The sequence below is a fragment of the Lytechinus variegatus genome, chromosome 8 (genome assembly GCF_018143015.1).
Source record: "Lytechinus variegatus isolate NC3 chromosome 8, Lvar_3.0, whole genome shotgun sequence".
Classification (NCBI taxonomy): domain Eukaryota; kingdom Metazoa; phylum Echinodermata; class Echinoidea; order Temnopleuroida; family Toxopneustidae; genus Lytechinus; species Lytechinus variegatus.
The window spans coordinates 17,787,845-17,813,102 of NC_054747.1; the positions used below are offsets into that span (position 1 = coordinate 17,787,845).

The 25,258-nt window shown below is 37.2% G+C and overlaps 1 protein-coding gene across 1 annotated transcript in view; it reads left to right on the top strand.

Annotated features, from left to right (window-relative positions):
* The first annotated feature begins 702 nt into the window (after positions 1-702).
* LOC121420086 overlaps positions 703-25,258 on the top strand; it is a 35,061-nt gene continuing 10,505 nt past the window's right edge. The window contains exons 1-16 of the mRNA XM_041614619.1: positions 703-857; positions 9,089-9,208; positions 9,851-9,952; positions 10,569-10,809; positions 11,826-11,928; positions 12,478-12,643; positions 13,091-13,202; positions 14,314-14,425; positions 15,482-15,626; positions 16,982-17,197; positions 18,201-18,368; positions 19,029-19,110; positions 21,002-21,103; positions 21,465-21,598; positions 22,348-22,425; positions 24,563-24,663. Coding sequence (XP_041470553.1) covers positions 792-857; positions 9,089-9,208; positions 9,851-9,952; positions 10,569-10,809; positions 11,826-11,928; positions 12,478-12,643; positions 13,091-13,202; positions 14,314-14,425; positions 15,482-15,626; positions 16,982-17,197; positions 18,201-18,368; positions 19,029-19,110; positions 21,002-21,103; positions 21,465-21,598; positions 22,348-22,425; positions 24,563-24,663 — 2,048 coding nt within the window. The 5' untranslated portion in view covers positions 703-791. The remainder of the gene's footprint in view (positions 858-9,088; positions 9,209-9,850; positions 9,953-10,568; positions 10,810-11,825; positions 11,929-12,477; positions 12,644-13,090; positions 13,203-14,313; positions 14,426-15,481; positions 15,627-16,981; positions 17,198-18,200; positions 18,369-19,028; positions 19,111-21,001; positions 21,104-21,464; positions 21,599-22,347; positions 22,426-24,562; positions 24,664-25,258) is intronic.

Genomic DNA, 25,258 nt, shown 5'->3' on the forward strand with positions numbered 1-25,258 from the left:
CGTAATTTTCCTAGCGAAATAGATACCCTTTTTTCATTATTTTTGTGTTTTTGACACCCTTATCACGTTACGTACGTAACGTGCCCTATCGTGAAAAAGACATCCTTTTTACGTGCTTTTTTGGTCGCGCATGGTATCCACTCGTCAATGTAAGTGGCCCCCCGGGGGTTGAGATTAGCTGATATAGCCAACAGAAACGCTAGCTGGTAGTTTTACAATTGTTGCGATTATAATTTCAACACAGAGTTGAATTATATTGAATACAAAAATGCCAATCCTTTTCGGGGCTTATGTGAGAATTGGGTTAAATTGGGCGGGTTTCATTCTCATTCAGGAATTCTGCTATTTGAAGATGTTATGATATAGGTATATTGTTGGTCATAGCAAAGATTTTCCTTGCATATAGCCACAGTATCTAATCTTGTGAGTGGATTTTGCAAATGATATTTATAGTTCAGTGATGTTGCCCCGCCCATTTCTCACCGAGATATCGGTCGATCATCAGTCGACAGATTTCTATCAATAATTCAGACTAATCTAATTTTTTTATTCGTTGTTTTGACTAAAATCCATCTTTCACTCATATGATTCCAATTCTATAGTATTTTTTGTTATTTATGTACAACTGACTTATTTTTAGTTCTATTTGGCCTCTGCGCGATGCAGATAAATAAGGATGTGAATATTGTTTTCTTTGGGGTAAGACTACCGTAGATCTACCGACGGAAGAATTTTAGAGGTGGAATGAACTTGATTTCTCCGTCTTCGTAAAGTAGTTTTTCTTCTTTCTAATGGCCACTGAACCTGTTTTCAGAGCGCAACATATTTTAGACTGCATTCCACTCAATCATAAAGAGGTATGTGCGATGTAGAAGTGATATTTCTGTTGTAAAATATTGTTTTCGGTTGTTAGTCGCGCCGGGTCCTGCGATGGAGAAATACTTTTAGCGGTGTGCGGCGGACTTCGCCTCCCGCCCGCCAGGGCCAGGTGATTGTTTGACTCTCCGTTATCTTGACTGGCGGGTGAGTGAGCTACATGTATGACGATGTGCACAGCGCGTCGCGGCTCCATCATCACAAATCGGGCGGGCCCGGGCTCATCATCGCTCAGCACTCGTACTGTTGTAGTCGGTAGTGTGATGTGTTTAGTCTTGAGACAATGTCTTGGCCTTGGTTCTTGTTCTGGCTTGGTATGTTTGGAATGTGATTGATCGACATGTTCATGGACACTCCCGGGGCCAGCTGCGCTGGCGAGACCGAGTCTTGAGGAAGTTGAGAGGACGACTCGAGTCAAGACAACTTCAGAGTTCAGTGACAAGACATTGTCATTGACATAATTGACATTATTGTCAGTGACATGACAGTGTCAACATAATGATCAATGCCAAGTCCAAGATGATGATTGTACACAAATTGTGGTGTCTAAGTAACCATACATTAAAGTTTTCCAGAGGCCAATTTATGCTTACCTATAAATCATGATAAATAATTGGAATTGAGATTGAGCATTTTCACTTAAGTATTATTACAATGGTCAGCAAAATGAACAAATATCTTGATTACAAGGTATCCATTCTTTTTTAATTAAAACCATTTTAATTTAAGAAAATGGTGTCCATTAAAAAAAAATGAGAACAAAACTTTTTTCTATTAAAATCAGTTTTGATTAAAAAAGGTGTCCATTTTTTAAACCATTCTTAATTAAAAAAGATGTCCTTTTTTATTCATGAAATATGATTGGTAGTCAAAATCTATAGAACAACTGAATATCTATAACTCAGCTGTCCAACTTTCAAGATCTTGTCATGATTATGAAATATCCTATTCAAATTCTCCCAGCATCTGTCTACAGCACTTTGCCATGATTTTTTTTTAGACCATATTGCACCCTTATTTCAATGTAAGTTAAAACAAGATTGTCCCAACATCAAAGTGAAAAAATAGGGTAACAATGTTTTATGAAATAGCACAGTCTGTCACTCAACATTTAAAAACAGACAATTGGTGCCCCATGCCTGCACAATGCATTTCAGTTTGTACCCGTAAGTTATCATAGAAAGAGAAGGATCTTTTGTGACATTAAAAACTGTAAAAAGTACCGGTATACATGTCTCTTTCCTTTTTGAATGACCTATTTAATTTTTAAAGCTTGTGTATAGTTTTGGTAAATCCACCAAAATGCACCTATCACTATTCCAATTCATTGCTAGCTAATATGAATGGATATGCCCTATAACAGTTATGATGTGGAGGATATGAAATGAAAATGTGTTTTACAGGATAAATTTTGCGATTTTACATGGAAATTTAACTTGATCGGGTCACCCGATCAAATTAAAATATCTGTGTGTTTTTGTCTTTCAATTAAATCCTATTCCAAATCATGGAATGGGCTGAAACTTTCAAGATATGTTCTTTGTAACTTTTGGATATCTAATCACTAAATTTATAAGATACATGTAAGTGATTGAATGCCCATTTTTTAAATTTAAAACAAGCATCGCCGAGAGAGGGCGCTATATATCCAAGATTTTAATATTTGAAATTTTCTCAGAGAAGTGCAGTTGGAAAAATATCTAACGGTCTCTACGCTTCAGTAAGACTGTCATATTAGATGATATTCGATTATCAATCACATTATTGACTCTTTACCAAAGCTATACACAGGCTTTAAGTTTGAAACAATACTTCTTTTAATACCTTTTTTTGTTTTACTTTGTTTCAGTAATCTACAGATAATCTAGTTTGTAAATTAATAAACTTAGCATGCACATCTACAAAATACAACATTTGTCAACCATGAGTACCTGAACATAGAGACTGGAACATTAGAAGTGGATGATTTTATTTATTTTTAGTACTCTCAAATATTTATATCCATTCTACATGTAGATCAGATTTATTAAGGTTTCTTCATCCCAATATGTGTGTACAGTATATCTATATTGTCTGAATGCTGTGAAAAATGAAAATCAGAATTATTTTCAAATTTGCAATCATTGACACAGTGGCGCCCCCACTATTATTAAAATCAACTTAAGAACTGGTAAATTAAATCATCTTTTTGCCTATTGAAATTGAATGGGTGGGGGGGGGGGGGCAATATGAGAAATTGAGTAGTCATGTGTGTTCATTAATGGAGCCTTCTATATATCATGTCAGAAAAGATATGTTTGAAATTTGGGGATGTGACATATTTGAAAGTCAATGCCTGAAGAATAAATCTTTAGTGACTAGGTATTTCTTCTCTCTGATTTTCATCTCTTCTCAGCATTCCTTATAGATGTGCACTTAAAAAAACAAGATGACAGCCAAACTTGCCGATAATTCCACAGCAAAATCTGACTCCATCATCGTCTCAGCGCCTGGAAAGATCATCCTGCATGGTGAACACGCTGTTGTCCTTGGGAAGACGGCCCTGGCAGCAGGCCTCAATCTCCGGTCGTACCTTCGTCTGAAAGAGCAAGAATCTGGACAGCTCCACGTCAATCTTCCAGATATCGATCTTGAAAGATCCTGGAATGTCCAGGAATTGCAGGAGAAATTCCAGGATCTGCTTTGTAGTGATGTCAGGGAGGTCAAACCGAGCACAGAGATCATGCAGCGATTGAGGTTGTACCTTGGTTATGGTGATACAGAGACCACAAAACGCTTGGCTGTGATGGCATTTTTGTTCTTGTACCTCTGCATTGCTGGTAGGAATGGAAAGCTTCCAATCCTGGACATTCTGGTGTCATCTGCCCTTCCTCCAAGTGCAGGGCTGGGATCGTCTGCTGCCTTTTCTGTCTGTCTTGCTGCAGGGTTGCTGACCTGGGCCAAAGCTGTCGGCGCCAAATCTTCATCCGACGATCATTTGGGATGGTCCAAAGAAGACATGGACTTGATCAATACATGGGCTTATGAAGGGGAGCGTGTAATTCATGGGAATCCTTCTGGGATTGATAACTCGATAAGTGTTCATGGTGGTGCTATAGAGTACAAGCAGAAGGTCATTACCCCTCTTGAGAATATGCCAGAGCTGTCTATCCTCTTAGTCAACACCTGTGTTCCTAGAAGCACAAAGGAACTTGTTGCAGGTGTGCGGAGACGTCATGACAGATACCCAAAGATATACGCTCCCATCCTAGATTCCATAGAGGAGATATCGCAGGAATGTAAGCGAACTCTGCAAGCGCTAAAGACGGACAAATCCTTGGACAAGGGCACTGCCTTCAAGACCCTTGAAACGCTTGTGGACATCAACCAACAGCTGTTGGACATACTTGGAGTGTCGCATCCGGCCATCAACAACATATGCCGCTCCGCTGCAGCATACGACATGCATGCCAAGCTGACCGGAGCTGGCGGAGGGGGTTGTGTCTTTGCCCTTCTACCTCCGGACATTCCAAAGGACACCATCAAATGCCTTCAGGCAGATCTCTTCCTTCACAACTACGAGTCCTGGATAACAAGCCTAGGTTCCCAAGGGGTGACGATGCACCAGAGCAAAGAAGCTCTGCTTGGGGATGGTTTGCTACTACCAGAATCCTTCATGAAGTATTTGTAGATGACTACAGGGGCTCCCCCAATAATATAGAGATGTTTAGTGATTGAAACTTACATGTAGGGCCGATTTTAATGACTAGTCATACATACATGTACATGTACTTGTACATAATGATTTGTGCAATCAGTTATAGAAATTAGCCCCTTGATCCATCGCTAAGCTTTATGGTACGGGCCGTGGAACGTCAGATACAAATTCTTGCATTGGGTTAGTTTTGTAAATAAAAGAGAATGTTGATAGGAGAAGCAATAGGAGAATATCAACAAATGATTACACAGCTGCCAACTATTAGAGGTCAAGTCCACCCCAGAAAATTGTTCATTTGAATCGAAAGAGAAAAATCAAGCAAACATAATGCTGCAAATTTCATCAAAATCGGATGTAAAATAAACTTTATGACATTTTAAAGTTTCACTTATTTTTCATAAAACAGTTCAGCACACAACTCAGCAATATGCAAATGAGAGAGTTGATGATGTCCATCACTCACTATTTCTTTTGTTTTTTATTGTTTGAATAATACAATATTTCAATTTTTACAGATTTGACAAGATCAACTTAACTCAACCACAAACTTAAAATAATGGTAATTCCACATGTTCAGGGAGTAATAAAACTTTGTTTCACTTGAAAAGGAGGAGAAAATTAGAATATTTCAGATTTAATACAAAAGAAATAGTGAGTGGATGATGTCATCAGTTTGCCAATTTGCATATCGACCAGGATGTGCATAAAACTTGTTTTGTGAAATTAAGCGAAACTTCAAAATGTAAAGTTACATGTACCATTGGATGGCTTATTAATACTAACATAAGTAGCTTTTATGTAACAGGGCCTAGGTGTTGATGGAATGAGATATTAAAGTGTGATGTTATTTCCAGAATTACTGAAATACTGTACTTGTGTACAGACATAATTCTATTGCATCTAAAAAGAAAATTGGCAACAGCATTTGCTCAATTGTCGCAGACGTTTTCTCCGTAAAATTGCTTGACTTTTGTGACAGTAGAGCATGGACTATACACTGTACTGCGCATTGTTTATCATTCCATAATCAAACAGTTGACCTCTCTGTGACACATTTTATGTAGCATTCATGTGTACTCTTTAGTCTTTACTGTACGTAAAAAAAAAAAATTGCAGTATGATACCTACCTTTTGGTTCTTGTATTGAATTTCTCGAACGTCTCCGTACATTAGTCTCTACATTCTGTGGCAAATGTTTTTTTTTAAATATACATGTACATGTAGTCACGTACATGTACGTTTTAGGTTCTCTGTATTATAAAATGTGCAATTTATTTAAATGACATGGTAGTTATGCTTCGGGGATGCCAATATACCAATTACATGTATTACATGTACTTTTATCCATTGCCAGACCCTCCTATTATTGTACATTCAACTCCAGGAGGAAAAGAGAAATCACCCTGGGGCTTGGGCGATTTTGCCCGTGAAATTGGAGGGGGGCCATTTATAGTCTGAGCTATTTCTTGCGATGTATTTATTCCAAGTGACATTTTCTTATGTGCCCAATTATGTGCAGTTACTATTTTCTGGGATGAATCACATTCTTAGCTGATCACATTCAAAGTATGTTTTTATTTATGTATAGCTTTAGTTGTATAAAACAATTTCTTTTTTTTTTGAGGTGAGGGGTTTTCTTTTTTTAAGGCTGTTTACTCACTTTTCCATGTCAGGGGGGGGGGGGGTCAGAGGGGAACTAACAAGCAGGAGGGCTTTGATAATGATTTCACATATTTTTTAATAAGCACATGTAGGTTTGAGTTGTAGGGAAGAGAATATTTTGCTTTGTTTTTAATAGGCAATAGTAGAATCTGCAGGTATTCAAGTGATTGATTGATGGTAATTTGTTTCCAAAAACTCAATATGGCTATTGAATACATACATGTTTGAAGTGAGAACTCACTTTTTTCTTGTACTGTTTTTTAATTACCAATTAATCTTTTTACTTTATAGATGAGGACAAAATAAACTTGTCTATACAGGTTGAATTTGATTTCCTTAATTCATGCAGTGATGACTCCCTGCTTCTGATAGATCCAGAATTACCACAAATGGCATGTTTTAACAAATGTTGCTGCATATGCTGTTAATGCTGCTGTGCACATCATACATGTATGTATGATAATAAAAAACTAATTAAAAAAAAAAAAAAAAATTCAGTTTTTTTTTTATAAGTCTATTTATCTCTGTTCAAGTGTGGAATAAGGGTGTGAGGCAGAGGTGTAATTGATTTGATATACATGTGGAGCAATTTTGAGTGTTTGTTGAATGGTAATGTCTGGGTGCTGCTGAAACCATGAATTTTTTTAAGATTTGAAATTTAGGACTGAATAATTGTGTCTAAAAGTGGCATAAAAACATACTTTTTTTCTGAGCCCCCCCCCTTCCTAAGTCAGTCATGATATCGACACAATTCATATGATGTATCTCTCATTGGCTTATTGCACAAAATTGGTGAATCATGCTTAAATGCATGATGTATTAGAGATCTGTACAGGAGGGATCGATGGAGAGAGAGAGACAGATAGACAAAGAAAGACGGGGGGGGGGGTAAAAGCAGGTGCAGGAATGCCTTTAAGAAGAAGTGCACAATACATTGTTCTTCAATAACACAAAGTTATGCACAACTTCTTAAAGTTGACAAAACGTGGAAGGGAGAGTGAGGTTTGCGATGCCCCCCCTTCTCCTCAAAACAAAAGAAACCATTCTAGGCATTTTCACAAGACCATCAATGTAAAGGCATGGTCACGCCGGCCGAGCGTTGTTGGAGCGGTAGGGAAAGGGTCGAATTTCGCTCTCAAAATTAGGGAAAAAATCTAAAACAAAAAAACAACAATCGAAATCGAAAATGGTAAACGGTAGCGAGCGGTGATGATTTTTTTCTCTCCGCTTCACGACCGCTCCAACAACACTCGGCTGGTGTGACCATGCCTTAAACTCAAGGCCCATGTAAAAGAGCTTTAGTGAAATGTTAAATGTCACTTTGAAGAAAAGTGCCTTTGTGACCAATGTATGTACATGTACTTTGTCTCATTTTTACTCAAAAAATATAAAGACCTATATTTACGAGGCACACCATAGCATGTGCTGAAAGATACCTGAGAAACTGAATGAGCAAAGCAAGCAAGTGAAAACTTCCTTTTTGAAATAAAAATGTGATAGATTTTTAAAGATACATTAATCAACAAATAATACCATATGTCATCCTTTGTCCTTTCCTTTGCTTTTTTTTCTCTTTTGTTGTTTGTGTCTTGGTTGTACACTTTGCTCACCCATCTCTTCGCAGTGAATTATTCTTGTTAAATTAAGAATGTCACCGTAATCAACATCATTGTCATTGTCGCCACCAGTGACCACAACAACCACTATCATCATCATTACTATCATCACAACCACCATCATCATCACAACACAACCACCACTATCATCATCACCACCACCATCATCATCATCACTATCATCATCTCCATCACCACCATCATCATCATCACCACCACCATCATCATCATCATCATCATCATCCCCATCATCATCACCACCACCACCATCATCATCACCATCATCATCATCACCACCACCACCACCATCATCATCACCATCATCATCACCACCACCATCATCATCTTCATCATCATCACCACCACCATCATCATCTTCATCATCATCACCATCATCATCACCACCATCATCATCATCATCACCACCACCATCATCATCATCACCACCACCACCACTATCATCATCATCATCATCACTATCATCATCATCATCATCATCACCATCATCACTATTATCATCATCACTATCATCATCATCACTATCATTATCATCATCATCACCATCATCATCATCATCATCACTATCATCATCACCATCACTATCATCATCACCATCATCACTATCATCACCATTATCATCATCATCACCATCATCACTATCATCATCATCACCATCATCATCATCACCATCATCATCATCACTATCATCACTATCATCATCATCACCATCATCATCACTATCACCATCATCATTATCACTATCATCATCACCATCATCATTATCACTATCATCATCACCATCATCATCACCATCATCACCATCATCATCTGTACCACCATGCATCTACACCATCATCACCATCATCATTATCACCACCTCCATCATCAAGATTGTCATCATCATCACCATCATCATTATCATCATCACTATTGATCATGATGATATCATTATCATCACATTCACAACTACCACCATCATCGTCGTCATCATTATTGTCACCAACGTCATCATCACCTCCATCATATCTAAAACTCCCTTGATCAATATATACAATTAATAAATTAAATATTTTTTGATGAAATACAGACTCTAAAGATTACACATCTCCATGATGGCTGAGCCAGCTTCATTCATTAATTATTCTTATCAGACCCAGATAAAATAATGCTTCTAAAACTATCCTGCCATTACTCTCATGCAACACCTGAACTCTTAATTGTATTAAACAATATGCAGGACTTACAAGCAATATTCACAAGAGAGGGTTTGCTGAAGAGGACGATCCATTCTGTATGGGGGTGTCCAGGACATCTTTTCATCTCCTTAGACGGAGGGACACTCGTAAGAGCATATCAGGTATGAATGTACACTGTTTAGAAATTTTTTTTTATGTGCTGTATTTCGATATGGATTCTATCATAATGTGTTTCTTTAATTCTTTTTCTGTTTGGTTTGCCATGTATATTCAAAATGCAATATTTCTGGCATTAAATGATTTATCTTTGCCAAATTAAATTCACCCTTAATTCTCATGCTCCTCACTTCCTTATTATTGCAAAAACTATTTTCAGACTAAATGTATATTTTGGAATCTGGGTTAATAAAAATCAAAGGATGCTCATCAATTTGATTATTATAATTTATCTCAAATGCAGGGGTGTGATCAAGGCCGAATTCACTTTCCCTCAGTGTCATGATAAAAAGGATACATACTTATATTTTGATTATAGTGTCTACTTATTTGTTATTTTCTTTTTCTTTGTACAAATGCATGCATGGACAACACTTCATTCGTTTATAATTGTGAATCAACCAACTGCTTACAAAACTTGCTTAACTAGGTTTGAAAATTTGGTGTTTTGGTGTTTATAGCCGAGGGTGGGGGATGCTCAGGCCTGCACCTCCCCCCCCCCCATCTAATTTTGGTCAATGTATTCTCTGTTTATTCATGTGCATTTTCATGTTTATGAGTACATTTTTATGCATTCCTTTCTCCAGCTGAAGTCTTCTAATCGCATAAAGCAGTTTACGATCTTGGCCAAGGTCTCACCGGTAATCAAGATTTGTTTCGTCCAGGATACGCATGATGTCATTTTAGTTGTGAGTAAATAATTTAAATATATCATTTCATTTCTAATTTTGTTGAAAATACAATGAGCAACTAAATGGATAGCATTCAAAGTACACAAATTTAATGAATCATCTCCACTCTCGTCAATGCAAAAGAGCTAATCTGTTCCGTAATAACACTGCTTTTGGAATGAAATGATCTCAGTCCTTTTGGAGTGAGATATGCATCTTTTGAGAGTGGATGTTACTTGTACCTCTTTTTGGAGTGAAAGTGCAGTTTACTGCAGAAGGGGCTATGATACACTTTATAAGGTTGTACAGTTCACTCCTACAGGATTGGTCTGTTGTATCACTCTGAGGGATGTGTCATTAGGGATTAGACCTACATGTACATGAATACATGTAGATGAGCTCTTCAGCATTTAGAATGCAGTTGAACACTATATCTAATTAATGTGTTTGCGAATATTGAGACTTCTCTCGATCCTACAGTGTATTGTGCAACTTTGTTTTAAACATTGAAGTTATTAGATATTCAGAGAACAAATGTATGAATGTTTCTTCTACCTTACAGAAAGAACACTGAATCAATTTCAAATTAAATAGTGACCTGTTGTAATGCTTTCATTTTGATATCGATATGCAGTTCTATAAGAACGGCCTTGTCAAGGTCTACGAGCACGTCCAACCAGCGGACAGCAACTCTCAGCCATGGCGCAAGAGAGAACAGTTCAACCTGGGCACAGCCAATGATGCATGCGTGAAGGGCGCCATCTGTTGTTTTACTCAAGGCAAGAGGGTGGTTGTCTGGGTGGAGGAGCGGAAGGAGGCCACGTCTTCTGGGAGTGCCGTCGAGCAATGTCTGCTCAGTGCGGAGTTGGAACCCAGTTAGTATGGTTTATTTTTGCTTGGTCTAATTCCCATATAGTCTAATATGGGTTTAGTCCCTCACCCCACCATACAATTATTTTTGTCATGTAAATAAGAGCCAGTCTCCTCTCCTTCAAGTCTGCCATTATCATGTTACATTCATTCATTCATTGCTTTTTATGCTTTATCTAAATTGTATTAACTTTTAAATGTATAGCCTTTTTAATGCATTTTACTATGGTTTTTACTATGCATTTAATTGTGCCAACACCAACGTGTGAACATGATTTTTCCAGCTCCTGTTGTTTTTCATGTGTGATTGATAACATTTTTGATTATCAATAAAGACCATGAATTGAATAATGGTTTGTAGACAAACTGGCTGTTCAAAATAATCTATGTGGTATGAGACCAAACCGAGAGTAGACAAAGCTGTGTAGATCATGTTAATTTAATACTCTTAGTATTAATGGTGTCTTTACTTCCCCACCCCCCCCCACAAAAAAAAAAAATCATTTTAAAGTAAGAAATAAATACTCAAAAACATGCATTCTCTCATATCTGTGATATAATTTTGAACTTTGGTTCCTTCTGTGTGTGGTAATTTAACAGATTAAATAGGTCTTGATTATCCATTTTATTGTTGCTTATTTAGTCAGTGTTTACCTTTGATGGATAAAGACATTCAATGGGGCCTCCAACCCCCCCCCCAAAAAAAAAAAAATCAATATAAAATGAGAAATAAAGTCAAAAGCATGCATTCCCTCCACAGCAATATGATTACATGTACATGTAGCTCCTTGTGTTTGAATGTGACATTACATTTTTTTTATGTTGGTCATAAAGGCCTATACATTTATATTTCAAAAATAAAAATTTACCTCACACTAAAACTGAATTGAATACAGCTCCATGATTATTTTCCGTTTCTTGTATGAAGGATAGAAAATATGAATGCATGATAATGTAGAATGTTCAATGATTGACTGGCATGTTTTGATAATTGAATATGACTGATATATTTGTATTCTAGATTGCAAAGGCATCAAGTCACCTGTATTGCTTCTCTCTGGTTGCCAGTCTGAGCTACAACTAACAGCAAACAACAATGGAGAACACATTACAGTCCTTCCAAGGTACATACAAACTTATGCAAACTTTCCCCTGGGGGTGGGGGATGGTGTCTCTTTGCCAACAGATTGGTTCGCGTCTATCAACATTCGCCTCCTAGAAAATTTAAATAGTGAAAAAAAAGGTTTACAAATCCAGGAATGGCAACCATTTTCTTTTTTGGTGGTTTGCTTTTCCCAAGTTAGGGGGAAAAGCGGAGTGTTGGCGCATACCCATGAACCATTAATTTGTATGGCACTGATATGAATACCTGATCAATCTGATACTAAAAGTAATAATAATAATGATAATAATAATAACTTTGCATACAAGATAACTATTAACTTACACAATTTGCCTCCAATTGATGTCATCTTTCATCAATATTTCAACAGCGAATCAAAATATTAAAAGTTTCCATAAAAATTATAGTAAATTTTAAAGTAAGGGTTACACTATCACGGTTTAATGTAACAATCCCCCTGCTGCTATTACCATTAATTTCATCCATATTTAAACTATTTGCTCATTGATTTTTATCCCCTCCAAACATGCCTCCCCCGTTTATTTTTCAGCCAACCCTGTCCAGCTGGAATGTATTTCAGACTCCATTTCAACTCTACAGACAGGTCACCTGTGCTGGAATCTTCCATTCTTGGAGAGGGGTGTGTAGAGAGGTACAAGAATTTTCCTGTAGATTTCAGTGACAACGCAGACAGCCTTATTCACATATGGAGCGAGGTAGGATATCTTTAATAACATTTTGTAATATTAAGGAATTAATTCCTACAAAATAGAATATAAAAGAAAAATGAAGAGTTGGATTGAACATGATATGCAATCATGAGGGGGGGGGGTGGGGGTTTGAGTGATAAACTTCAAACTCATACTACAGAGGTCTGTATTAATCCTTATAGGTCATGTGATGTGCATGTATTGCGTACATATCTACGAAGGCGATGCCATTGGTTTACATTCTGTATCGGAACTTGTGCTCTGTCCACCCTCTCCATTTTAAGATAAACATATGTCAGCCGTTTATTTTGTGTGCCATAATGTTATAATAAATAATAGTAATATATGAATTAGGCCATTTGTCTTGTTGAGACCATATTGTTAAATATTCTGACAATTGTTAACATATTTCAATTCCTTATGTTATTTTCTCATTCTTTTTGATATTTGCAGGTGGCTAAAAATTCTTATGGTAAATTGGTTTCCATGACGATGGAAGCGAGGACTGGCATGGTGTTTCTTATCTCAGAGGATGGCTCGGTACATTCTGTTTCAAATGCTGGAGGTATTGTTCAAAATCGATATTGTTTCAGTAAATGATTATTTTATAACTAGATTATTTTACTCAAAGCTGTGTGTATGGTAGGTTAGATGAAAGAAAGTGCATGTATAGACTAAATCTTGTACATCATTCAAACCTTTCATTCAAGCATTCTAAAATAAATTCAGTGATGCCATTTTTAATCGAGTGTGCATTGTTAACTGAATGATAAAATGGTATTGGCATTACATTATACATAGCTTTAGTGTTAGCAGACGTTCACTCACTGGGTTGGACTCACAACACAGATATCTTGAAATGTTAGTAATGAGGATGTACTGGAAATAATGATATTCCAAATTTATATAGCGCTTAACACATCAGAACGACGTCTCTAAGCGCTTTACAGATATATTTTTACCCCGGTCATGGGATCCTTTTTTTTTTTTTTTTTTTTTTTTTTTTAAAGTGCACATCTAGTTACGAATAATGCATATAGCATTTCCATTTATTTCAAAGCAGGATAAAAGAGGATTGTAGATTAAATACCTTGCTCACGGGCATAGGTGCCGCGGCCGGGGATCGAACTCCGGACTTCCCATGTATAGCCAGGCGCCTTAGACCACTCGGCCACGGCACCTCCATCCTTGCATGCCCACATACAATGTATGCACCTTCTCCACTCCCTGGGGAGCATTCCAACAAGACTCCATTGCTAGGCATACTACATAGGCTTTCGCATCTTACTGGGTACCCATTTAACACCAGGAAAGCGTTTCATCAACATTTTCATCCGACAAGTTGTCAGATCTGACATCTTTCTCTGATGTTGATTGGCTTAGAGGTACTGTTACTATGGTAACTGTCGGATAAAATGGGACTTGTCAGAGAAAACGTCCGACAAGTCCTTTCATGAAACGCCCCCCTGGGTGGAGAGTGGCAAATTGTGGATTGACGCCTTGCCAAAGGACACTAGGCCGTGGTGGGATTCGAACACACGACCCTCTGATTACCAGGCGAGAGTCAGAACCGCTGCACCACGGCGCTTCCACGCTTTAGTTTTCTGTAAATGCATATCAATCACGACTGTACATTTAATATTCAAGTCCTATCCCTTATCCTTGTGTTTTAACAGAAGAGAAAGTAGGAGTGTTTCATCTCTCAGATGTTGATGCATCCTCTGTCTCTGACTGGTTTGCTGTGAGGTTTGTGATCGGAGCAGTCTTCCCTCAAGAAAGAGTCATTAGGTAATGAGTAACTCAGTTCTATTTCCTCCCTTTTTTCAGTTTCTCTGCTGATATAAGTACAGTTAGATGCAAACAACAAGACTGTATACTAAAGTTTTCATTTTTTTTATGATAATTTTTTTGCCTATATAAACTCACTTTAAATAGCTGATAGAATGCTAAGTTTGGGCGAAAATGTAAGTTGTGAAATGGGTACCATTCCTATATCCATTGTTCAGTAAAGTTTACTGTATAGACCATACATTTATGCCAGCTGTCAACTCACTAGAAATGATTAAAAAAAACTGTGTCGTGAAATGAGAGAAATTTGATGATACGAGTAGAAAGTTACTTTTGAACTATGTGGTACAGAATCTCATCTTTATCATGGATATGGAAGAAGTAATGAAACCTAACATTTCATAGAAATATGTACTAAAAGTTCTTTTAAGTCTAAGGTTAAACATAGTTTTTATTATTATCAGAATATCACGGAATGTGTATTACTATTGTATTGAATTGTAGAATCTACAGCTCCGTATCAGGTGACATTATTCAAGAAATCAACCTATCATTCTCCTCGGCCAATCTGGTCCAGGTTTGGTCCATAATGGTTCATCATCATCTTGATCATAATCATTATTTGTACTGTATTGATTTGTAGAATCTACAGCTCTGTATCAGGTGACATTATTCAAGAAATCAACCTATCATCAATCTCCTCGGCCAATCTGGTCCAGGTTTGGTCCATAATGGTTCATGATCATAATCATTATTTATACTTGATTTGTAGAATCTACAGTTCCGTATCAGGTGACATTATTCAAGAAATGAACCTATCATCAATCTCCTCGGCCAATCTGGTCCAGGTTTGGTCCATAATGGTTCATCATGATCTTGATCATAATCATTATTTGTACTCTATTGATTTGTAGAATCTACAGCTCTGTATCAGGTGACATTATTCAAGAAATCAACCTATCATCAATCTCCTCGGCCAATCTGGTCCAGGTTTGGTCCATAATGGTTCCTCATGATCTTGATCATAATCATTATTTGTACTCTATTGATTTGTAGAATCTACAGCTCTGTATCAGGTGACATTCTCCAAGAAACCAACCTATCGTCCATCACCTCGGCCGATGCGATCCATGTTTGGTCAATACTGGGTAGTCTTCCGCAGATCGGCTTCTGGTCATCCACTGGCATTTGGTTACTACAGGTATTTAAATATAAAAAGAGACGGAAGGGCTATTTAGTGGCACATTGGTGTACATGTATATATCTTTGCCTGCTTTGTTCAATTAGGGAATATTCAGCAGGCTTCCAAGTTCGACTCTAGTCATGTTTTATTCATTACGAAAATTTGTGTTTAAAAACAGATCTCCTCTGACACCCCAATTTCAAATTCCAAGCTTCTCTCACTGCCCCCCCCCCCATCCCGATATCAGCAGGAATGGTAATCCTTAAGTAAACAACCACACACTCTCCCAGATAATCCACCTTCCCCCCAAGGAGAAGTGACCTTCATACGGCCAGGCAGAGGGAGAGAGAGATGTTGCGGTTTCCAGCGCGGTGTTTGTTCAGCTCTTCAGCAGCTGCAGTCGACCCACACCCAGTTTAAACGAGAAAAACTCAACTTTCCCCAAAAACTGAAAATGGGGTGTCGATACCCCACTTGAGTTCCCATTGACTTACACGCAAGGCCTTATCAGCAGTCAAATGAACCCCACCCCAGTTTAAACAAGAGAATTGAAGCTCTCCCAAAATCTGAAATTGGGGTTTCAGATTCCCCACCTGACCTCCCATTGACATAACACGCAGGGCAATGGGGTTCCTGTGTTATAAGCTGGTGGGGTATTTTTTAAACACAGGATTCACGTAATGTTTACAAAATGCACCCAGAATGCATTTGAATCTATTTTTGCACACTCATGTTCATTGTCCACTGCAAACCTTTTGCTGGAACTGATAGCACTGAAGTTTTTCAAGAAAAATGTTTTCTTTTAACTTACTTGCAAATTTTTTGAAGAGTGAAGATAAAATGCCCTTCTAAACAAAAGCTTTAATACAGAATACCAAAGTTTAAATACGGAAACTCTCTAATCTATGGTATTATCCATAGCAAAGTTGATACTGTTTGGAAGATTATTGATTTCTCTGCAGTTATCCATTTATCTTTGAAATGCCCTGATCTTATAGGCTCAATTTTGCAAAAAAAGTTATGGGACCATGCAGATTCTGTGTATGATTAAGCAAGTACACTGAGAACAGTTCCATAAAAAATGTGCACTAGCTGGCCGAGAAGAATTTGTCATGTCGGTGCAGGAATGCCCTTAGCACCACACTGCACGCAGAACCGCCTTTACTAAAGCGCATAAGGGCATTGCGTAAGGGCGATTCTTTCTGCACCAGTGAGGTGCGCGGCAGTGTGGTGCTGAGGGAGTTTCTGCACCGACACAATGGATTATACATAATATCTACCTAGTTCATGATGTCTGTACCCCGGCCTGTTGAAGTTGGTTTAAAGACTTTATATCATTTTATTTGATTTTTTTTAATTTGATTTATCACAAGATGCAAGAAGCTTCAATGGCCGCCAGAGCTGATCAGCCAAACACCACTCAACACCTCCAGGACTTTGAGCTAAACAAGATGGCTGCTGCCACGGAGCTTCAGAAGCTGTACTCGGAACTGACAGAAGAGGGCGCCGTTGCATCTGAAACCGACCTTGACCTTCTTGCAGATTCTAATGTCTTCCAGAATGAAGCCCTTTTGGTATCGTTGTCTCAGGTATGTTGACCTTAACAAATTTAAACAAAGTGGTGCAGCCTGCACGTGTATAGGGACTCTCTTGTCGGAGTAATATGTGCTATACAAGTGACGTTCATTATTATGTGTTTTACCTATCCTTGTGTTTTAAGGGACATAAAATACATCAGGGAGTTTATCAACAGTGCTGCCCTGGTTTGGTAGTAAATCTAGACTAATGTTTACACATTTAGATTTCACTTGTTTTATCAAGCGACAAGGATCCATGATTTTATTTTATAAAAGAAATAGCACGTGCCTCTTGTTCTTGCATCAGTTCAGGTACTTCGGAATTGTTCAAAGCCACTCTGCTGCTGCCCTGTAGTGGTGTCAGACAATTCTAAAGTTTTATACGTCTTTGTGCTAATTTGACCTGATTCATTCAGAGCCGTACATTATTTGTATCCATTTTGTTTAAATAAAAAAAATCAGTTATACTCAATTATACTGTATGTTAATACTTTTATCCAACAATACTTGGAGGACTAAGCCTGTTCATCGGTCCAAGGAAATTAACTGTATGCTCCGTACTATCAGTTTCAATTAGTTGCATTTGGGAAGTAGTTGCATGTTGCAAGACAGAAAATCCATTACTCTAAGTCATACTCAAAAATCATATCCTTCCAGTAATTATCAAGCCAATTCTTCAAAGAATTTACAGGTGTTGAAACCAACCACATTTTCTAGTACCGTAGACTGTTCCAAAAACTTATTACTCGATTCAAAAAGAAGAACTTCCTTACATTAAGACATGCATACTTCTTGGGCCTGTTGCATAAAACTTTTTTACCTGAGAAAACTCTGGTAAAAACTGAAAATTAAGGTTAGTCTGATTTCTGCCGTTGACTTTATGACAGTGCAAAAACTCCGGTAAAAACAACGTGAGTTTTCTCAGGTATAAGATTTATGCAACGGGCCCCTTCTCAAGTTGCGATGAAGGAAACCTCACCCATCTTTTTTTGCTTTTCACTGTCCGTTGTACCAGGGTGTGGACAGGTGCAAGCATCCAAGATTGATGGAGAAGGTTGCCAATTTGCAGCAGAGGTTCAAGGAAAGGCCCGATCCCACTCCTGACACCGCTCTCAACGAGTCCATGCTTCCTCTTCTGAAGGACTTCTATGAGACAAGGGAACAGAGAGAGAAGTTGGAAAGGGTGAGTTCTTACAAGTCAAAAAATCATGTCCTTTTCTTTGGGATGCTCTAAGTATATTGAGCTATGAGGCACAGGAACAGAGAAAGTTGAAAAGGGTACATGTAATTCCTTAACAATAACAAAAATCATATGTCATTTTCATTGGGATTTTCTAAATATATTGGACCCATTCTTAAAGACCCGATCCTCCTCTTCTGATAGACTCCTATGAGACACAGGAACACAGAGATGAGTTGGAAAGGGTAAGTTCTAACAATTCTGAGAATCTAATGGCTCTGAGATTTTAAAACCTCTTACCTCAAAATATGAAAAAATTGAGGACAACTCATGTAGGAAAAGGCTTGATTTTGGAGGTATGGCATAAGTAGCAACCTTCATTTGCATAGAAATAGTCACCAATAGGTATTAAGAATTAGGTTTACACGATATAAGGTTGCCAGCATTGCCATATTACATTTTTTCTGATCTGTCTAGAAAAAAAAATGATTTTGAGATTTCTTGCTGAATGAAGTTATGCTATGGCTGGGATTTGAACTCACGATCCTCTGTTTCAAATTTCGGAGACTTATCCACAGGTTCATGATGACACATAAATCATTTTCATTATACAGTACATTCATGATCCTTTTGTGTTATTTTTCTTTTGTCCTTATTTCTTAGGGGGAGATCAAATCGTCAGGTGGTTTGACCCTGTCATCTCAGATAAAGGAAGCTCTTGATATGACCTCAGTTATTCCAGCAGGTGAGTGATGCTTATTAATAATGATAATAATACTTATATATAGTATTTATGAGGCGCGGATTATGTAGTTGCCTATTCACTGGCGCACTATATATTACCACGGCTGTAGCTCCATCTGCTAAAGGTGCTTGGTGCATTCAAGGAATCAATCCTGCCGGGTACCAATTCACCTCACCTGGATTGAGTGCAGCACAATTTGAATAAATTTCTTGCAGAAGGAAAACATGCCATGGCTGGGATCCGAACCTACGTCCCTCTGATTGAAAGACAAGATTCTTCACCACTAGACCACAACGCCCCCACATAGGCCCATATTCTGAACACAGATTCTATTCAAAATCTGGACTGAAGTTGTAGTTTAACTATGGATAGCCAATGGTGACACAAATCATTAACAGTACAATTTTGATCTATTAGCTCATCTCTTACTCAGATCATTCATAACTTGTCTAGGAATAGTATCTGAATCAGTTTTCTCCACCATTGTAGTATGATAAAAGAGCCCAGTGGTCATAAAAAAACATACAATGTTGACAAAATTATGACGTTTCAACTTGCCATGATTTTAGCGCAGAGTTAGACCATGGCCTCCCCTGAAAAACCGGATTTCAGAATTTTGGCCATAGTTTAACAGTACAAAGGGTCTACATGTTATTTTAAAAACCGTTATCTTTGATGTTTGTTGTACATATATATGAATATAGCTATATTGATTAAAAAAAACAACCAGAAAGAAAAGGAAATCAAATAATTGCAGACACTTTCAAGACACATGTATCTGTTACCAACGAATCAACATTTGCTTCATCTCCTTGGGAGATTGACTGTAAAAATTAGTAGTAAAGGGCAAAGAATTGAGATGGTATTTTGGTCACTTTAGTATTCACCCTTTTTAGCAAAAATAATGATTTTGGAGTGCAAGCTATGAATGACTTTATGAACCAATGGTGACCCTGTCTTGTGCTAAATGTACATTATTATAGCCAACTTATTTAGCACCTAACACATGCTAGTTATACCTAGCTTTATGAGCACCTTTGATGTAATTGTACCAGATCTAGATCTATGATCATACTGGCGATCAATCTATCTCCAATGGAACCAGTTTCTATCAAATTTATAATAATAATAATAATAATATAGGATAGTTATATTGCGCACATATCCACCTTGTTAGGTGCTCAAGGCGCTCCTATATTACCCGGCTAAGCTAGGCGTTCATAGCGCACACAGCTTCTTAAGGAATTACTTCCTACCGGTACCCATTTACCTCACCTGGGTTGAGTGCAGCACATTGTGGATCAGTTTCTTGCTGAAGGAAATTACGCCATGGCTGGGATTCGAACCCACTTCCCTCTGTTTCAAAGTCCGAAGACTAATCCACTGGGCCACAATGCTCCATAATAATAATAATAATAATAATTGGCATTTATGCAGCGCTTTATCAATCAAAGTGCTTCACAATTATTACCCGGTCACTGGATTCATAGCATTCCAAGCAGCCTGTTAGGCGCAAACTTGCTAAACCAACCACAATGACCGTTGTTTCCTACCGATACCCAAATTGGTCTCTGAATGTTGTTGAATAGTGGGTGCATTGTGGTCTAGTGGTTCTGACTCTAGCCTTTTGAACCTTTCGTGGGTTCGTATCCTAGCCATGGCGTGTTTTCCTTCAGCAAGAAATTTATCCACACTGTGCTGCACTTGACCCAGGTGAGGTAAATGGGTACCGGCAGGAAGTAATTCCTCAAAAAGCTGTGCGTACCAGAATCGGTAGACTAGCTTTAGGGTAATATAGGAGTGCCTTGAGCACCTAGCAAGGTGAATACGTGCGCTATACAAATCCTATATTATTATTTATTTTATTATATCATATTTTTCATTTATACAGGACTCAGGCTTAGTAAACTAGAGCTTCTTTCCAATCTCAACCCTGAGAAGCTTCTAGAAGGTCTTATCAAAGAGCTGGATTTAGAACAAGCAATGGAATGTGGTGAGTTTTAATTGGTCATAAATTGAAGGACAAACGTGTTGACTGGTGACCATTTCTTGTGCTAAATTGACCATGTAACTGACCTAGCACCTTAGAACATGTTCCATGTTTGAATGTTTCAAACTTATGTAGTTTTCCTTTTTTTGCTGTTTAATAATATAAATGCTGAGTGGTTTTCTATTCTATGTTAATTTATATTGTAAATGCTGTTTAAAAATAAATATTCTTTTTAATGAGAGATGTGAAATAAAACTTGCATTTATAGATTGAATTGAAAAAGTTGATTAATGGTTGGACTGCAGATTACCGAAAATGAAGCGTGATTTAAACTCATCCCAAAACGAATTGTTCTCTTTTAAAGGTGTTAATGGGGAACAAGAGAGGCCGACAGAAGTACTCAAACACTGGTCATTATGCAATCCCGAGACAGAAGAGGGCGCAAGATTCTTGAAGATATTTTGCCGGCTTTTGTACGTCCATCAGCCTCTGAAATTGGTAAGTTGAATAGAATATACATGTAGCAATGGCCTGGCTTTAGCCTGCAGCCTTTTACGACACAGAAGCATTTCAAGGAATAAATTCCTGTGGGTACCCAGTTACATGTACCTCACCTGGGTTGAGTGCAGCACAATGCGGATCAATTTCTTGCTGAAGGGAATCATGGGATTCGAACTGGGATTTGAACACACGACCCTCTGTTTCAAAGTCCAAAGACTAATTCACTGGCCCGCAATGCTCTACTCATATGTTCAGTGTCAGATATGAATACATTAATCATATTATTCTTCAAATTTCGAATAAAAAGGATCAAATGTGGTAACGTATTGTCTAAATTCTTGAACATGTCCATATAAGGCCTTATTCCACTCACATAATCTGATGACGCTGTAGAATAATAATAATATAATATAGTATATTTATATTGTGCACATATCCACCTTGTTAGGTGCTCAAGGCACTCCTACATTACCCGGCTAAGCTAGGCGTTCATAGCGCACACAGCTTTTTAAGGAATTACTTCCTGCCGGTACCCATTTACCTCACCTGGGTTGAGTGCAGCACATTGTGGATCAGTTTCATGCTGAAGGAAATTACGCCATGGCTGGTTCTCATTTCACATCAATGGTCACAATATACGATAGAAGCATATACGTCATTCTGGTACTAAGAAAGCACAGTGGAATATCATCATTACATTACATGCATCTCTACTTCTGTTCGTATTATCATTACCGTATGCATAGGTGGATGTGGTGAGATTCTTTCAAGAGTTACACAATACAGCTTCTGATATGTCAGCATTCACCAGAAAAAGACACGGGGTGAGTAACAATCGTTGCATGGAAGATCAGAGAAGTGCTAAACCAATTATATTTTTCCAATATCATTATTTTTGTATCGAATATCATATTCTTTTCACAGGAGATTTGCCCCAAAACCCACAAAATCTGCAGGGACTGACACTATGGCCCGTATTTCTGTTTAATTCTTCTATAATTTCTTAATATATTTATTATGTGGTACTTAAGTTATTTAAATTTCATTATTATTATGACGCATACATTTAAGTAATTTTTGTGTATTCAATGATAGGGGGTAAAATTTTCACCTTAGCCCTACTTAAATGAATAGATTAAATTTGAATTGATGTAATAATACCAGAACATGCTATAGTAATGTATATAATTATTTTGAACTCAGATTTTTGTAAAGTATTATATACATGTATATTAATTTGTTAATGTAAAGCGCATTGAAATGTTAATATAATGCGCTATATAAATGTAACTTTTATTTATTTGTTTATTTATTCTGAAGTCAGGTTTAACTTTTAGACCATGGTGTAACTCCGTGCTAAAATTATGGGGAGCCAAAAGTTCAAAAATTCTGTTTATATTGTATATTTCTTATGTTTACTATTTGTTTCCTTTGCTTTCATAATGAAGGAAAATACTTCAGTTATCATTTCCAGACAATTATGAATGATTTGGATGTCATATGAGTTACCGGGTAATATATTGAATGTGTACTGTTAGGGATTTGTGCTCCAATTGGCTCTCCATAGTTAAACCACAACTTTAAACCAGGGTTTAATTTAAACCCAAGTTCAGAATGCGGGCTTACGAATCTTTATTTCTTGATTTAATGTCAATGTCTTATCTCTTGCAAATGTATGAATAAATTTGCATAAGCGATGAAATGCAGGGGGGGGGGGCAAGACCTGGATGGACCTCCCCCACCTGCCCTATGCATGTAGCCCATTGCATAATCTTTGATACTGCGTATTTAACTTAAACCAGTTGAAACCCGTTTGAACTTCCATTATTATCAAACATCAAACTTAATGGCCCGTTTTCGAAAGAAGTTTCAATTGTACCATGGTGCAAACCATGGACTAATGCAGATTTTTGTACATAATCATGCTAATTATTTCATTGCATACACTAAGAAAAATCTAATTATGTGTGTGCTTTTGGCAAAGAGCGCTTAATACTAAGAAATTTGGCATAAACCATGGTTTTGTACCATGGGTACAATTGAAACCTCTTATCGAGAATATGGGCCAATCATTTATTTTATTTATTAATTATTTAATCTGCACTTCATACATATTCAAGATTACAAAAGCAATATCAGTCATTACATAAAATGACATAAAAACTTATACAGGTACATGCAATATTTGATTGCATTTTGCCCAGTGTATCAGTTGGTGGCCAGGGAAGAGGAGTGCAAACTTAATCACTGTGACCTGATGGTCACCAAGTAAATTATGAATCACAAGTTAAGCAATAACTACCTGTTGGAAGTTAGATGTTACTTCACAAGCTTAAAGGACAAGTCCACCCCAATAAAAATTTGATTTGAATAAAAAGAGAAAAATTCAACAAGCTTAACACTGAAAATTTCATCAAAATCGGATGTAAAATAAGAAAGTTTGGGCATTTTAAAGTTTCGCTTCATTTCACAAAACAAATGAGGAACTGATGACATCACTCACTCACTATTTCTTTGTATTTTATTATATGAAATATGAAATACTTTTATTTTCTCGTCATTGTCATGTGAAATGAAGTTTCATTCCTCCCTGAACACGTGGAATTTTATTATTCTAACATTTTGTGCTTCAGGCAAGGAGGTCCTAATCGTCAAATTTGTAAAAATTGAAATATTGTATAATTCAAACAATAAAAAACAAAAGAAATAGTGAGCGAGTGACATCATCGACTCTCTCATTTGGATGTACATGTAACTGGCTCGTTCATATAACTATTTTGTTAAAAATAAGCGAAACTTTGAAATGTCATAACTTTCTTATTTTACATCCGATTTTGATGAAATTTTCAGCATTGTGCTTGTCTGATTTTTCGATATTGATTCAATTCAACTTTTTTCTGAGGTGGACTTGACCTTTAATAAACGAAACACCACTTTTGGTATAAAACTTCTTTCCCGTAGTTATCTGTGAGTGGGATGGTGCTAGATGTTCTTCCAGACCCAACTGAATCTTCTGACACCAAGGAGGCTATCAGAGCAAAAGCACAACTCATTCAAGACAGGTGAGTTTATATTACACAGATAAAGAGTTGTCAACCATTTAAAAAATAGTATTTGTTATGAAAATATGACAGGTATATAGCCATTTCATAATTAACTCTAGAGCAATGCTATGCAAATGACCCTTTCCATTTTTTGAATTGGAGAGGTACTCAATTCATTTTTTAGAAGAAATTATGTATGATATAATCTGTGATATCCAACAGTCATAAAGGAGCCACTGCATAGATGACAGGATTTCGAGGTAAGGGGGATTTACAATTGGGAAAGCTTCTATTATTTGTCCACATTAAACTAAAGCTATCATATGATTTATATTTTAAAAATGTAAGAGAGCCGAATCGCCTCCCCCTTTTAGTTATTAGGGTTCAGGTTTGAACAGTAAGATTGTCATGCTGAAACCACAATTTTATATTGGCAGGTAACATTCATAGTATATTTTTTTAGTTCGTCAGAATAGAATATGTACAAGTTTCGTGCGTGCGATATTGAGGTGAGTGCTGATTAGAAATGAGTGATGGAAAGTATTAAGCTCTATGAATAACATGGCAATGCAACATTTGCTCTTGCCATGTTTGCTCTTTTGCTAAGTTCTCT